The 15,920-nt window shown below is 38.2% G+C and overlaps 1 protein-coding gene, 1 long non-coding RNA gene and 1 pseudogene across 3 annotated transcripts; 2 read left to right on the plus strand and 1 right to left on the minus strand.

Moving 5' to 3' along the window:
• Positions 1-3,808: 3,808 nt before the first annotated feature.
• Positions 3,809-6,426, minus strand: LOC149051121 (uncharacterized). The gene is made up of 4 exons (XR_016183560.1): positions 6,330-6,426; positions 5,490-5,598; positions 4,912-4,944; positions 3,809-3,837 (listed from the first exon to the last, which is right to left on the minus strand). It is a non-coding gene; the product is annotated as an uncharacterized LOC149051121 (long non-coding RNA).
• Positions 6,427-6,978: 552 nt separating this feature from the next.
• LOC149051122 (uncharacterized) lies at positions 6,979-9,792 on the plus strand (annotated as a pseudogene). The gene has a single exon (XR_016183558.1). The product of XR_016183558.1 is annotated as an uncharacterized LOC149051122 (transcript).
• A 1,319-nt stretch (positions 9,793-11,111) lies between these two features.
• Positions 11,112-12,954, plus strand: LOC149051123 (GFP-like fluorescent chromoprotein amFP486). The gene is made up of 4 exons (XM_089196057.1): positions 11,112-11,179; positions 11,479-11,697; positions 12,151-12,360; positions 12,776-12,954. Exons 1-4 carry the CDS (start codon positions 11,127-11,129, stop codon positions 12,906-12,908), a joined length of 615 nt encoding a protein of 204 aa, XP_089052183.1. The 5' UTR covers positions 11,112-11,126; the 3' UTR covers positions 12,909-12,954.
• The last annotated feature ends 2,966 nt before the right edge of the window (positions 12,955-15,920 follow it).

The following is a 15,920-nucleotide window of genomic DNA, read 5'->3' on the forward strand; positions in this document are numbered from 1 at the left end:
AAAGAGTAATCACCGAGTTGCGGTTCGCTCACTTGCTTTGAATGAGACACATTGAGATCCACTTTACAACCGTAGACGTGACTCTTGCCTAAGCGGGAAGAGCATTTACGCGGCTATGAAATGCAATGTCCTGAGACTACAAATGACCCACTTTGACACTTTCCTGAATTCTGTTTTGCCTTGTTCTATCTAATGCTCGACTTGAAGAAACCAAAACCACTTAAATGCATCACTACGTGCGCCAGTTTGGAGGATTCCCCCTAAAAAAATTTACCCATTTCCGCCCCGCATTATGTAACCATACGGCAAATTATACAACTACGTGATGTATCTGTCGAAGCTGGAGTTGAACAAGTCTGCTACGTGAATAATGTTTTGATAAAAACGCCTTATCATACTGCAAAATAAAGGATTTTTGTCTGTACAAGTATAATACAGGTATGTCTAATAGACAATTTCAAAAAGGTACGTGACGGATTTTCGTTAATTGTACCGCTGTAATCCAGTTTGTAAAAAAGATTCTTCATTTATCTCTTGTCTAGACTTTCCATGATATTGCTGTTACTGTTTGGTAAATTCCATTTCTGGTTTTTTTTTGGGTACAAAAAATCACTATACAGCGCTTCCCTGGTTTTCGTTTTCTTCATTTTACATCCTGTTGTTTTCTGTCCATATTGTAAATGTCAACACGGCTAAGAGTGGTACAGGTTTGGATAACTTGAGCGTGAACATATATATGTTTTAAAGTTCAGGTCGTAAATTGAGAAACATTACGTGCTTGTTATTTCCGAAGCACGAGTTTGTGGCTGACTCGGTTCCTTTTTATTACCAAAGCACTGCATTTTAACCGGTAGGGTCTCAGGCTGTCGACTTGTTTTAGTTACGATAGATGAGCGTGAGTAATTTACTGTTCACTCAACTGGCAGTTGTACATTTTGAAACGAGTAACCTTTCATTAAACTTAGGCACACGAATGTGCTCTCTCTCTCTCTCTCTCTCTCTCTCTCTCTCTCTCTCTCTCTCTCTCTATATATATATATATATATATATATATATATATATATATATACATGTATAACTAACTGCAGACAGTACTGTTTCGGCCTTCTGGGCCTCATCAGTGCAGTGCTGATGCTAGGATGGAGGTAAGGCTATATAGCCACCCCAAGTGATCTCACACGTGTGGTATCATCTAAGCCATGCCAGAGTGCTCAAACTAGATAAACTAGTGAGCATGCATAATGCTAGCAGCAATGACTCATCCTAGTAGAGTGCTCAATTTGGACATGAAAGCAAAGCTATATATATATATATATATATATATATATATATATATGCTGCTATATATATGCTGCTCAATGCTAGTTGTAATCATTCTTGGAGCACTCTCAGCTAGAGACGAAACGTGATGAAGCAAATAAAAAAAAAAGTTACAGCAGCAAGAAGTCTTCCTTTGTACTCTTCACCAGTCTCCGTAAAAAAAATAAATAATAAAAAAGTCTAATTCTTGTACATTTCCGGTACGTGAAAGAAGAGTTTCGTTCACGAAACCAGAAAGTGATCTCCCATAATCCGCGCCAATACTTAGCGCTTAGTCACGCTCACTCCAGAACCGATGGGCCTGAGGTCACAGTGATATACACCGTACAAAATCTAAAGTCCAATACTTTTCGGCATGGACTAAACATATCTCTCTAAGTGTATGACTCGATAATGGTTAGGAAGAACAAATTATGGGAATATATATTTTTTTACAGCTGTTTGGAATGGCGTGCAAATAACCTGTGACTGAATACAGAGAACCGATCCGTCGCCTTTCAATTATTCAACCTTCGTTATTTAATTTCTCACTTCGTAGTTCATAGTCTCTAAATAGTGGTCTGTATCAGACTGGAAAAAAAAGTTTTTTCGCTTGTAAATTTCGGCAGCAGCCAAACAGGGAGGGCGAAATTGTTACGTTCAGGTCTTGACATGACGCTTTTGCACTACCTTACACACGTGTGACGTATCACATCGAGTGACCTGGATTGAAACGTTTTCAAAATGGCCTACAAGGATAGCAATCAATCAATCTTCATTGTACTCAGCAGGTAATTTAGCGTTAACAACTGAGTTGATAACGTAAATTGGCCACCGTAAAGAGTAAAAAAAGCTAAAATTTTGAGCGTCAGCCCTTCGTCAGAACGATTCTTTGTACTCACTCTTGATCAAAAAGATCATTCCAGACACTTCTTGTATTATAAATGTATCTTTTACTAACTTGTGTGAAGAAAGTATCAAACACAGATGTCAGACGTCTATTGTGAAAGTTATACATAAAGACTGCGATATTAAGAAAGACAAGGTCAGGCAGTTTAACAATATTAAAGCATTGAAAATTGGACTGGACTGCTCACGAAATTTAGAGAAAGTCAACACTCGTATTGCTCTCTTTTGGGAAACGAACAAAGGCTGGGTAGCTGAAGAAGAGGTGTTACTCCAAGAAATTAAACCATAGGTTAAGAAGGGATATATTAAAGCATAATAAAGTTTAACCAAAATATCTGAATTCACATAATAACGAAGTTTAAAAAGAATTCCAATGTTGTGCTTAATCTTTTCAGCACTGTGGCGTACTTGACTTTTCCAAGATTAATTAGAATATATTACAATACTTAGATATTTTATTGAGTACTCTTGGTTTAAGTTAAAGCTATTTAAAGAGAGTATGACATGAAAGGGTAACTTTCTTCGTGGAGGGTGGAAAATGACAAAGTTCAACCAAGTATGAATATTTACTAATTCATTGTTTTGATTCAAGGACTTTAAGATTTTTGTGTTTATAAAACAGATTGGCATCATCTGCATATAAATGAAAATCTAGAATTTCAGAGCAGTTAATTAAACCATGGATATCTACAAGAAATAATAGTGGGCTGAGAACTGAGCCTTGAGGAACACTACAAGAAACAGGATGAGAATCAGACTCAGTTTGCCCCAAGGAAACATATTGATATCTGTTGGTAAGATAGGAGATGAACCAATCTTTGGTAACACCAAGAATGCCATAATAATCTATTTTCTCAATCAAGATATTACGATTTCCAGTATCAAAGGCTTTACTGAAATCCAAAAATGTACTTCAAGAAAATTCCTGGCAGTCAATTGCATGTTGAATCACGTCAATGATGCTTACGATAGCATGATCAGTGGAGTGTTTCCGCACGGAAGCAAAACTTCTTACAATAAACTAATTTTTTCTTCTCCAAAAATTATAAATTTTTTTATGCATTAACTTTACTAACAGCTTGTGGAATAGATAGAGAATAGAAATAAGACGATAATTATTTAAACTTGTTTGCACGTTCTTTTTAAAAACAGGGGTAACTTAAGCTATTTTAAATAAATCAGGGACAATTCCAGTAGAAAACGAGGCATTGACTATAATTTCTAGAGGTGCAGATATAACATGTTTGGTAGCTTTTAAAATAGCAACTGGTATGCTGTAAGGCCTAGTAGACTTATTAGCATTTCGCACAATTATTTCATTTTCAATTTCAACTGTTGTTGTGGGAAATAGAAAGAAACTGTCTTCTGTCTTGAGGTGGGGCTGTGAGGTACCGAATGGAGGATTTATTTACACGAGGAATATTCTTTGTCAAATTATTTCCAATATTAGTACAGAAATTATTAAAAGCATCAGCCATTGACTTAGAATCATTTAATTCAACATCCTTAACAAGTAACTTATTTAATTTTTACCTTAGGTAGTTATCCACGGCTTAGATTTCATTCTTTATAAACGTTGAGAGAGTTGTATGAGAGGGATATGAACATCAATTATGCCTTTATGAGACTCTAGTGTAAAAGGAGTCAAACATTATATTAGGATCAGGATTAGCATGTAATACACCTTTCTCCGTTCGTTTTCCTTTTACTCGGAAGACGATGGCTCGTTGATATATCCTCTTTTTTCAGGTCAACTCCAATCTTTCGACCGAGCTCCACAACAATTTCGTTTGTATCTTCCCGCATGTCACTAGAAATCTTTGGAATACCCCGGATTTCCATGCAGTCTCGTCTCGAGTATTGTTCAAGTTCGTTAAATGATTCCTTTAAAGCTTTTAGCTGGTTTGTAGTATCCAGGATATATTTTTGTTAGTAGTTGGTAATAATTAGAGTTCGCAGTGGCGATAGACTTCTTCACTTCATCAATCGATCTGCGAAGAGGCTCTAAAGCCTCCTCCAACAAATTCTTGAATTCTTCTGTCGTTAGACCTCCCATGATGGTACGTAGATAAATTAGGACAACATATAACGCGAAAAAATAAGAAAAAAGAGGAAAATGCAGCTTTGATAAGCTAAATTCACTGTAAATTTAACGAAGCCCAAAAATTACCGCCATCTTTCTCGCTGACCGCAAGGATAGGGTGTAACACCAAAATAATACAAGATAAATAACAGGAAATAAACTGAAATGTGTCTTCGTGGATTTGTAGACACTATGGGTCAATTGTTCGTTCGAGGCTGGTTGGTTATTTGAGCATTACGTGTGAAAAAGAGTTTATAATTTCTCGATGAGAGCCGGCCGTCGATTAAGCGTCAAAAAAAATTTGTAGAAAATTTGGTTTTACACAATATGTCGTTTATTTGCGCATTTAGGATTCTTTAACCTAAGGGGAATGTATTGAGACCAAAAAAAGGGAGAATTTTGGCGTTAGTTACCCTTTAGGCAACTCGCGCCGGATTTGCGGGCAAAGATATTGATATATTAAGTAGGAAACAAGATTTGTTAACAGCGAAGAAACTTCCTTTGTAACTGACTGTCGACTTCAAAATGATCAGCACGACAAACTTCATGTTTGGGGAAATTGTTGAAGAATTTAACCAATGTCACTTGGAGAAAATTCAACTCAGATTAAGCAAGATTACCTCTAGTGGGTATCTTCCTTTGTTGTGTTTTAGCTAAAGAACGAAAACCGTTTTGTTAATTTTAACTACAGAAAAAAACAGTCCGACCCTTGTCTATTGCATATGGTAACTTTTAGTGATCTCAAAGGTAGAAAAGAATATAATTTATGCGTGAAAATACAACGACGCTGCGCGCGTCATAAACAGGTTAAAACTTTACGGAGGCACCTTAAAAGTTACCTAACCTTATGCAATATTACCTCATGCAATATTACGGAAAAATGGAAAAATCGACCCGCGACAGTTTGCGCGTTACATAACCTTATGCAATATAACCTTATGCAATATTACCTTATGCAATATTATAGAAAAATGGAAAAATGCACCCGCGATAAACAAAAGAAGCAATGAATTCGCGCCATTTGGTGGATTACAATTTTATTTTCTTTCGTGACAGGCGAAAAATTTGCTTGGTACAAATTATGCATGAAAACACAACGCCGCTGCATTACATAACCTTATGCGATATTATAGAAAAATGGAAAAATCGACCCGCTGCAGTTTGCGCCACGGGTAATTTAATTAGGAATGATGCTTACCTTTTAACGATAATGACAAACAATCTTTTCGTGATTGGCACCATAGAAATGCTACGCAGGAACTCTATCAATCTGCTCAATTCGACCGTCTCTGACATTCACAATTTTTCTGTGGATCACAATATGAGACTAAACCCAATTAAATGTCAAGAGATGTTAATTAACTTTATGTCATATCCTAACTTTACTCTAAGACCATTAGTTGTAGACAACAACGGTATAGAACATGTATCGACTTACAAGATTCAAGGAGTATTTATCGATAGCGACCTTAAGTGGAATAGTAATGTTGAGTACTTATATAAAAAAGCTTGCAAGTTTTTAAGTTTTCATTGTATTACAACTCGTTAATTCAGTAAGTTACTACAACAGAGTTTAATAAACTGTTATTATCATTATAATATTACCTATACAATATTACATTATGCAAGGTAGAATTACGTAACATTCGGCGGCATCTGGCAAAGTTTGTAAGGAATCGTCTGCCCTAAATAAGGGGTTCGCTTGAGATCATTTTAATGAGTTTTAAAAATATCTGACAGTGGTAACTCGCCGGAAACGCTTAAAAATGAGGTAAAACGCACGCGGGCGTTGAAGGCTTTCTTAGTTCGTTTCTTTCCTTTCCTAACTCTTTGTTTGAATTTACTGTTAAAACTGTCAACGAAAGAGAACAAATGTAAGAAAGAAAAGAGAACCCTTTTCTCAAAAGCGTGTTAAGTGCACGACAATTGCTTATGTCACATCTGATTTTCTCTCTTAGGCAGATAATTATCGAAATATTTCGATACCTAGAAGCAACTTAAGTCTATAATTACATAACTGATTAGCCTTGAAACTTACTCTGCCAGTCTTGCAGGCCAGAACGGTGGAATTGCACGGTTCCATCGAGTTCCATTTCGGAAAAAGAAAAAAAAAAACAGTTTGCAATACTTCTTTAATTACATTATTAACTAATATTATATTTATAGATATGTATATTAAGAGTCTGTTTATGACATATTGAACCTTCGTGCTTTGTTAGGTCGTTATGAAAACAGGTCACGTAACACGTTGTTATTTTCGGCAAAAATAATTCCCAAGGCCAAAATGGGCGGACAGTCAAGCTTAAAAGATTACACGAATCGTCGGAAAAGGATATAAATCTGTGTACACGTTATCCGGCGCGTCAGACATATAATTGATCATTGTCTTTTTGGGTTAAGTGGCACTGTATAAATCTGGCAAACCAGGGAGGCTCACCATCAATTAGATCCAATTGCAGGACACACCTCTTAGGCGATAACAGTGCTCGTTTCTCGACTTTGCGAAGCAGATTTTAAGATGTCTCACTCAAAATATGTAAGTGAATTGTAGTTTACATGGCTAATAGAATAGGCGGGTTAAGTGCCTCTCCAGAAAATCTTTTTCTCCAGACGGTTTTTGATAATTTTCGTCCATATTCAGGTTTTAGCTGATACCATGAAGATGAAATGGCTTATGGAGGGCTGTGTCATGACGAGCCAGAGCAAACCGGATGTTAAAAAATTCGTGGGGTTTGGTTGCTATGGTGTGACGTCATGATCCGGCTCAGTAGCTATCATCGCTTTCGATTTGTGGTTTCAACAGGGGAGCGTTCGGTGATTACCTTAACACCGTTGTGTACAACCTCCAATGGCGTCAATCCTGTTTATTTTGAGGGGCTGGATTTTTCTTTTGACTTTTCTTGAGGTTGAATTTCAGACATTACTCGCAAGAGCGGGAAATTTGTTCTCATTTCGATCAGGTGCTGTGCGGCATGGATGCCTTCGATATTCGAAGAGCAAAATAGCTGCACTCCACGAGCGATTCGAGGGACTGGTATCTCCTGAATTCCAAAATATGCGGCATTCCTGTAGGAAAATTCATGTCGAGTAGCCCTTTGGTGTCAAGCTTTCCAAAAGAATTTAACACAGTGCAACTCTCGAATCTTAAAAATGGCGGGCACTTGGATCGACGACTAGTTCACAAAGAAGAGGTATTCATAGCCTCTTCTTTCGGCGTTGTTTCCGCGATACTTCGGCAAAAACTAAAAGCGGGCGAAGAAGAAAAGTACAGTTGGTTGGTTGATGGCATCAACAGCCTAAATATTGGCCAAGTTAATGAAGATTGCCAAACAGCGACTGACACACGTGACAACAACAAGGACAAAATTCATGACCCTGTACTAACAGTATTTGGAGTCGATTCAAGGTCAGCCATATCCATAGAGGATATCGAGAAGAGTCAAGATGAAAATCTTAAGCTTAAGGCTGAACTTGAAGTTGCGCTTTCCCAGTTAGAGACCCTTCGAGATGAGGTGAAAAACGGCGGTCAATCGACGCTGAGCTCAGGCACACAGGACCCGGCAAAGGACAACCCGGACAGTACAGTACAAGCGATATGTGGACCTTGATCGGCGATGTTTGCGATAAGTTCCAGGTGCCTCTTGCATCTTTATTCGCCGATCAGGTGGACCAGAATGTTGAAGTGGCTAAAGTGATGAGCGATATCGCAGAACAGCTGCTGAGAAATTAAAAAAGACCCGAAGCAAGCCCTGGAAGCAATTGACTGACTGAGTGTGATAAGGAAAGTAAACAATATTGTTGCACATGAAAAGTAACTAAGGAATGTTACCAAAGAACAATGCACGAGTAAGAAAAGTCTGGTTCACTTTTCATTTTTTCAGCAGATCTACTTGTTCATTATCTGGATTGAAATCATTGCGTTGAAGTCCTGGCATAGTTGTATGCCTGAGTGCTTCTGGGATATATAACATAATAAGTATTTTGGTTCGCACATGGTAAATCGAAGTTCTAGTGAGTGTTATATATCCTCTTTGGTTCACCCAGGTTGAAGTCCTGGTATAATTGTATGCCTGAGTGCTTCTGGGATATATAACATGAGCAGTACTTTTGGTTCGCACATGGTATCGAAGTTCTAGCAAGTGTTATATATCCTCTCTGGTTCACCCAGGTTGAAGTCCTGGCATGATTGTATGCCTGAGTGCTTCTGGGATATATAACATAACAAGTACTTTGGTTCGCACATGGTTTTGAAGTTCTAGCAAGTGTAATATATCCTCTTTGGTTCACCCAGGTTGAAGTCCTGGCATAGTTGTATGCCTGAGTGCTTCTGGGATATATAACATAATAAGTATTTTGGTTCGCACAAGATATTGAAGTTCTAGCAAGTGTTATATATCCTCTTTGGTTCACCCAGGTTGAAGTCCTGGCATAATTGTATGCCTGAGTGCTTCTGGGATATATAACATAATAAGTACTTTGGTTCGCACATGGTTTTGAAGTTCTAGCAAGTGTTATATATCCTCTTTGGTTCACCCAAGTTGAAGTCCTGGCATAGTTGTATGCCTGAGTGCTTCTGGGATATATAGCATAATAAGTATTTTGGTTCGCGTGTGTTGGGTAAGACATGGTTATAGCCAACTTCAATCCTCTGGTTGGCTATCTACCAGCTCATATCCAATGCGTACTCGTGGAATAATTGTTAAGTATTTCTGTTAGATTATGGTATGGGAGAACCTGGAAAGTGATGTTATTCCCTCACGATGCTACCTTTCATTACTATTATCAGAATACCCTTTCCATCATAGCGGCTATTCGGCTATTTTTTTAACGTAAGAATACCCTCTTTGAATGAACAAACAAATAATTGTTCAATAAGTTCCAAATTTATTCATCATCCAATTTTCTTTTTTTTTTTCGTGGGGGGGGGGGATCATTTCAAATAATATGGAATTGTAATACGGAAACGTGGTGCCGAAAACAAAAAGCAAAAGGGGGCGAGAACCAATGATTCAAAAAAACAAAAAAAAAAACCGTAGCGTACTTATTCAACTTATGTAGTTCGGTCGATTAACACACTCGCAGGCATTCCTACTGATCGATAACGTTACCAAGTGTTTTCACTTCGCGTGTGAAAGCTTGCCTCAGTGGGAACTTTAGCATCATGTAGTGGGTGGGAGAGAGCGGGCTTTGGATGTGTCCTATTTCAGTCGTGTACTGGTTGAAATAAAAGAAAATGCAGTATGATAGACGGCTGGCTTTTAAAATATAAAGTGTTGCGACTTCAGCCTGGGAAATTGTTGAATACACTGCGATAATTTCGTACCGTGTAAAACGACCCGAAGTGTATACTGTAAAATTCTGGTTAGATTATCTACCTGCAGACAAAACAATCCGGTTATAGGCCCCCCGATAACCCCGCTTCCCCCCTCTGCTGGATGACAGTGCTAACTGGAAATTTTGCTTTAATATGACTTTAAATTAAAAACGAATTTAGATCAACATTACCATGGCTTGTTTCTAAACGCTTTTCAATCCGCTAAACCTACCCAAAACCCTTTACAAAGTTTTATTATATGGCTGCGATAGCACGCGCGCTCAGATTGGTTAATTAGCGGTCCGTAATCCCCCGGTAAACTCCCACGGGCATAGCAAATTTTTTCCGCCACGGTTTTGGTTTACAAAACCTAGCGAACTTAGTGACTTTCGCTGAAAGGAACTTCGTTAAAAAAGCAAGGAATTGAACAAAAAACGTATCTCTTCTTTAACTATGCGTTCTGAAAAACATTTCTTTTCTGAATTTTATTATCCTGACGAAATTGTGACGGAAAATGAAGGCAATGTATAAGTTCACTCTATTTCACGCGCTTTACCTATTTGAAGCCATATTATAAAAAAAAAAAAAAACTTAATAACCTTGTTTGCTAGGGCTTTACTGTAAAATTCCATAATTTCGGGCTGAAATTTTGATTTATGGACCTCGCCCAGAGGCTCGGTTCATAAAGCAAAAATTTCATCCCTCAGTCTGGAATTTTACAGTTAAGCCCTCGCGCCCGGTTATTAAGTAGTTAGTATTAGCCAAGGGCTTATAACCGAAATTTTACAGTATCAAAAATCTAACATGCTGAATTCGCACTCCTTCACGGTTTAAACGGCTAAATTTCGCCGTCAAACTCCGCAACGTTCTCATTTTGATCGACATACGCGTTTCGTCTGTAGTCGTAGCGTGAGCGTTGCGTGCATTAATCGAAGGCAAAAGTCGTGGCGTCCGGTTCGTCCCTTGTTCATTTCAGGCAGACTTAAAAAAGGGGGAATTTCGCGTGAGTGTTAAAAAATGACCCAAAAATGACGAAATCCGAGATTCGTTCAACAAAAAGAGTCTATTATACTCTTTCTTAGTATCGATTTGCTGGCACGTACGTATTTGTCTGGCGGTTTACGGTCCAGAAAATAGAGCGGTTTCAGAAAAGGAAAGCTGACTTGGAAAGTCAGCAAATAAAGTCGGCTCGTCCGCTTTCGCTTTTGTTCCTGGCCTATTGATAAAAATCAAAGAGCCAAAATACGTCATTCACTCCAAACGTGGCATACATTCACTGACACGTTTTTAATTACCAAAATAGAAATTTTAATTATAAACGCACACTCTCGTTTCAGGATTATAACACGCTCGCGCGAAAGTTCGCACTTTCAGCGTAACATAAATGATCAGTAGCAGGGATATTGTTACAATGGAATGTTGCAAGCTGCTGGACGTCAAGCTGAGATCGTGGAGTAAAACTCCTCGATCTCAGCAGGATTCAAAGCTCTTTTTTCGGTTGCTAAGAACGTCTGGCTCGTCATGAATGGTCATGCGTTCACCATCGAAGGAGAAGGCACCGGCAAACCTTACGAGTAAGTTTATGTGAAATAACGATCAACCTGTAAATTGTCCTTTTGCGTGGATGCATTGCTGGTCTAACCAAAGCAAATTTGGTTATTTCAGTTATGTTTCCTTTGGCTGTTTGTGCCATCTGCGTATGGCTGTCTTGGAAAAAGGGGTTTATAAATCTAAGCTTTATATAGTAACTCGTCCAGAGGTCATTGTGCGCAAGTCACTTATGTGATGAAAACGCACCAAAATAGTCATATGCTAGTGATTTCGTTAATGAAAGACCACAATATCGAAAATCCTCTCTATCTGAATATTTCAGAGGCAAACAAACGGGGACATTCTGTGTTACAAAGGGCGGACCCCTTCCATTTGCCGTTGACATAGTGGCACCGACTTTGAAGTATGGATTCAAATGTTTTATGAAGTATCCTACTGATATTCCTGACTATTTCAAGCAAGCATTTCCCGAAGGTCTGACATACGACAGGAAATTAACATTTGAAGATGGAGGGAGTGCCACGGCCACCGTGGAAATGAGGTGAGTAATTACTTACTACTTAACTGTTAATCAGCTTTTTTAACTTGCAGATTGAACAAAGATCTTTGAGTTACATCTGTGAATGATTGAAAACAAAAATCATTTAAATTTTCTTGCATAATCTGCAACACTACACAAAGATTTGGGCTCGATGTCAAAAAGTGAAAATTCACGACGGATTTCCATGATGAATATCATCATGGAAGCCTCAAAAGTGAAGTAATACAGCGACAACCGCTTGCTTTTCAAAAATGATTAGGCAAAATTAAAAATTGACCTAATTTTTTTATATTCGTCACTTTCTTCCTTTCAGGCTTATTTTTCTTTTAACATAGTAATCTAACCTGTTGATTTAGAAGTTTTTATTCCATAAAAACCTTTTTACCTCGTAAGGTGGACTCAAAATGTATGTTTTATTCATTTTGCGTTCTGAAATGCTTTCTACTTTGACAGCCTCAAAGGCAACACTCTTGTGCACAAGACCAATTTCCAAGGAGGCAACTTTCCCATCGACGGGCCTGTCATGCAAAACAAGACGCTTGGCTGGGAACCAACCTCGGAGAAAATGACTCCTTGTGATGGAACAATCAAGGGAGACACTATCATGTACCTTTTGGTCGAAGGAGGGAAAATGCTGAAATGTCGATATGAAAACAATTACAGGTAATTACGTTGGCTTCGACTGCTGTGTACAGACATGTAAACAGACTTGATCTTAACGGGTTTCTCTCCCGAGTCCCCAAAAAGGCACCAACTGTTATGTAACTTTGCAGTATAAATTCAGTCCATTGTTATGAAATTACGTAATAAGAAGCGGCGAACATAACTTATATATTCAGAAGCAGTGCACCCGACAGTTTAGAGTCACCTCCGAGGTTTGCACGTTTCTTCGTTATTCAAATTCGCTTAAATTTCCGAATTTTGTGATCGCTTAAGATCATAATTACAACTCGAATGCACTGTTCGGAAACTGTCTTTATCTTTGTGGTTACCAGGGCGTCGAAGTAGATGACTCAATATCTATAATTCCTATTTCAGCGAGAAATCATAGGTCATTCTTGATTTTTTTTTCCTCCAGGGCCAAGAAGGTGATACACGAGATGCCACCGAGCCATTTTGTGGATCTCCGCCTTGTGAAAACCAACCTGGATAAGGAAGGTTTGAAGTTTCAGCTGGAAGAATATGCAGTGGCAAGAATCCTCGAGGTTTGAGGATTACTGGGGAGTCACTATCATTGTGAGTCTCGACATTGTTTGTACAACATGAGATGAATAAAGAAGAGCGTTTTCAACCTCAAATGTACCTCACTCTTACATCTTTTTAAACTTTCGACTGATTACGAGGAGTTATGAAAGAAAACGAACCAAATCCCTGCTGTTATTATTCGTTGCTTGCAGAAAGTGCGTAAAGTTCGCTTTACAGTTGTCAAGGCCCAAATTTTTCCTACACTGACCTATGGTGATTACATAATTTTGATTTTAACTTTATAAATCATTCAGATCTGGAAGATATGAGGATTGGTGCCAAAAAGAAATTTTTAAAGCTCAGCTATCCCAGAAAACACTTCACTTCTCGACCTCCAGACACTTTACCAAGAAAAGATAATATGAGTTCAAGACACTTAAAACTTCCTACTCGTAAACACTTAATTGATTCATGCAGCTCTGCATAAATAAACTCTTCCCTTGTCTTGTTGGGCTTATTGAACGAGATGACCTCCATTGTTGAGCCAAGATTCGTATCACCCTAGTAAAATTAATTCACAAATTCCTCGCTTTGGCCAATAAGATTTTAAAATTTTGAAAAAGACAAAAACCTCGAGTATAAAATAGAGGATATTACATGGCTGCGCAGAGAAAAATATTCCACGAGTAAGCGAACATGTTTTCTCAAAGTCATTAATAATGCATGAGGTAATTAACTAATTGTGCGGCCTCATTTGGGTCACACGGATGCCCTTGATACCCGGTAAAGAACAGATCCAGACACGCGTGATTAGATATCAAAACACACGTGTTAGGATATCCAAACACGTGTGTTTGGAAATCAATTCCCAAAATAATGCAGTACTTGAACAAATGTTTATTAACTTCCAGGATTATGATAATCATTCTTTGTAGTTAACATTTGCGTTTACATTGTAATTTAAGAACATTCCAGAATTGAACTGATTTAACATTCCACGTACACTGCTTTCACCTTCCAAAAGTTCACTGCTAGTACTCGTGGTTTCCGTTACGCTACTAGATGTGCAAGGTTCAAGTGGTTTAGACACTTTAACACTCAAAATTGCAAATGGGACGCCGATGCAAAGGGTTACTGCTCTCAATTAAAAGCCGAATTTGTCAAAAAACACAACATCTTTCATGACACTGACTAACAACCACGCACAAGCGACAATAAAACAAAACAACACAAATACTGAATATTTACGTGGACGTTCTGTTTTTGTGTTTATTGTTAATAAAGTAAGCCCTTTTGAGGAGCCATTTCATAAACTCGAGCTTCATATTTCATCAGGATTTTCAAACACTTGAAAACAACAAAAACACTCGGCCTTCAGCCTCGTGCTTTCATCAGCTTTCTCGTATTTGGTAACCCTGATGAAACACTCGCCCTCTCTTATGAAATATTGCATCTTTACCGTGTGAAGATAGCACTTTTCACGTGAAAGGTTATAATTACTTAATGTTCATTGGTGTTTTGTATCATAGGTTTCGTTGAGGGATTTCATTCTTTATTCGATGCAAATCTCGCTCTGTCTCTACTTTCAGCTTGACAAGTGCAAACGTGAAAGCCAGAATTTTAAAAGAATGAAAACTAATTAAAGGCAACCATATTTTCACTCATGATCAAAGTATTACATTTTTATATCTCCAGTTTTACTGTCATAATGACTTAAATAATCAGTTCACGCGATTTGGCAGTGCTCAAACCCCTGTGACTATAATGCTATTTGGAGATGATTTACCAAAGTCAGTGAAGGAAATTTCTGAGACAAACAAAGTGGGTGTCAAAGTTTCATCCAAGCAGTCAGGATATTACCACAAGCAGCAAAGGAGATCAAATTTCTCTTATCACCAGCAGCACCAATATCAGAAGCCTTTTTCATGGAAAACTCAGGGGGTGGGGAGGGGATCTTCTCTAGACCCCAAAAGGAAGGGGAAATCTGAATGCCAATGATAATTGCTGCTAAGCCTCAAGACCACCTAAATTTGCAGGGGAGTCTTGATAATGATAATAATCACGCCAATGCATATAGCATATCATTTGTTGCTGGCAGATTAAAACATTAACACTGTAACCCACGCTACCCCTCAAGTGACAATTTATTTAAATGCCCCTGGGCCGGGGAGGAGTTCTTTATTCCATATCAACTGGGCGTCAGTGGTCTGAAGATGAATCTAAGCATCACATCAATTATCTTGAAAGTTTAGCATGTTTTCTTGCCTTGAGAGCATTCTGCTCAGATATTCAGAATTCTCATCTGAAAGCCATGATTGACAATACCACTGCTATATCCTATATTAATAGCATGGGTGGTCAAAGTGTCTTATGCAATGGAATTAACCGGGAATTATGGTTATGGTGTGTTAACACAACATACAATATACGGGTAACACTGCAATACACATTCCTGGGAAACAAAATATACTGGCTAATAAAGAGTCAAGGGTAAAGAAATCTTTTATTGAGTAGAAACTTAATCCCAAATAGTTTGAATTCATAACATTCCTTTGAGGAAAGCCTTCAATAGACCTGTTTGCTTCCAGGTTGAACTATCAATTAAAACCTTTTGTTTCCTGGAAACCAGACCCAGAGGCGAAGACTATTGATGCCTTCTCTCTTGACTAGATCGATCAACATTTTCATACCTTTCTTCCATTTGCTCTCATCAACAGGGTACTTCAAATTGTTCCAATGTGGACAAGTCAAGTTTGGTTTCCCAGACTTCAACGTCTTTTAATAGATCATTCACTTGTCCTTCCCAAGCATCCATGGACCTTGATCCTTCTATTCAGACAGGAAAAAGCACATCCTCTTCAAAAGACACTAACTCTTCTCGCATGCAAGTCATCAGGAACCCTCACACAGCAAGAGGCATTTTGCAAAAAGCTGCCAAAACCATCTCGCACTCTTAGAAAGGGAGTACACAGAAGGAGTATTCCATTTACCTCAAGAAGTTCAAGGCCACTCCAACACAAGCTTTAGATTTTATGATG

This window comes from Pocillopora damicornis, chromosome 2 (genome assembly GCF_964200805.1).
Source record: "Pocillopora damicornis chromosome 2, jaPocDami1.2, whole genome shotgun sequence".
In the NCBI taxonomy this organism is placed as follows: domain Eukaryota; kingdom Metazoa; phylum Cnidaria; class Anthozoa; order Scleractinia; family Pocilloporidae; genus Pocillopora; species Pocillopora damicornis.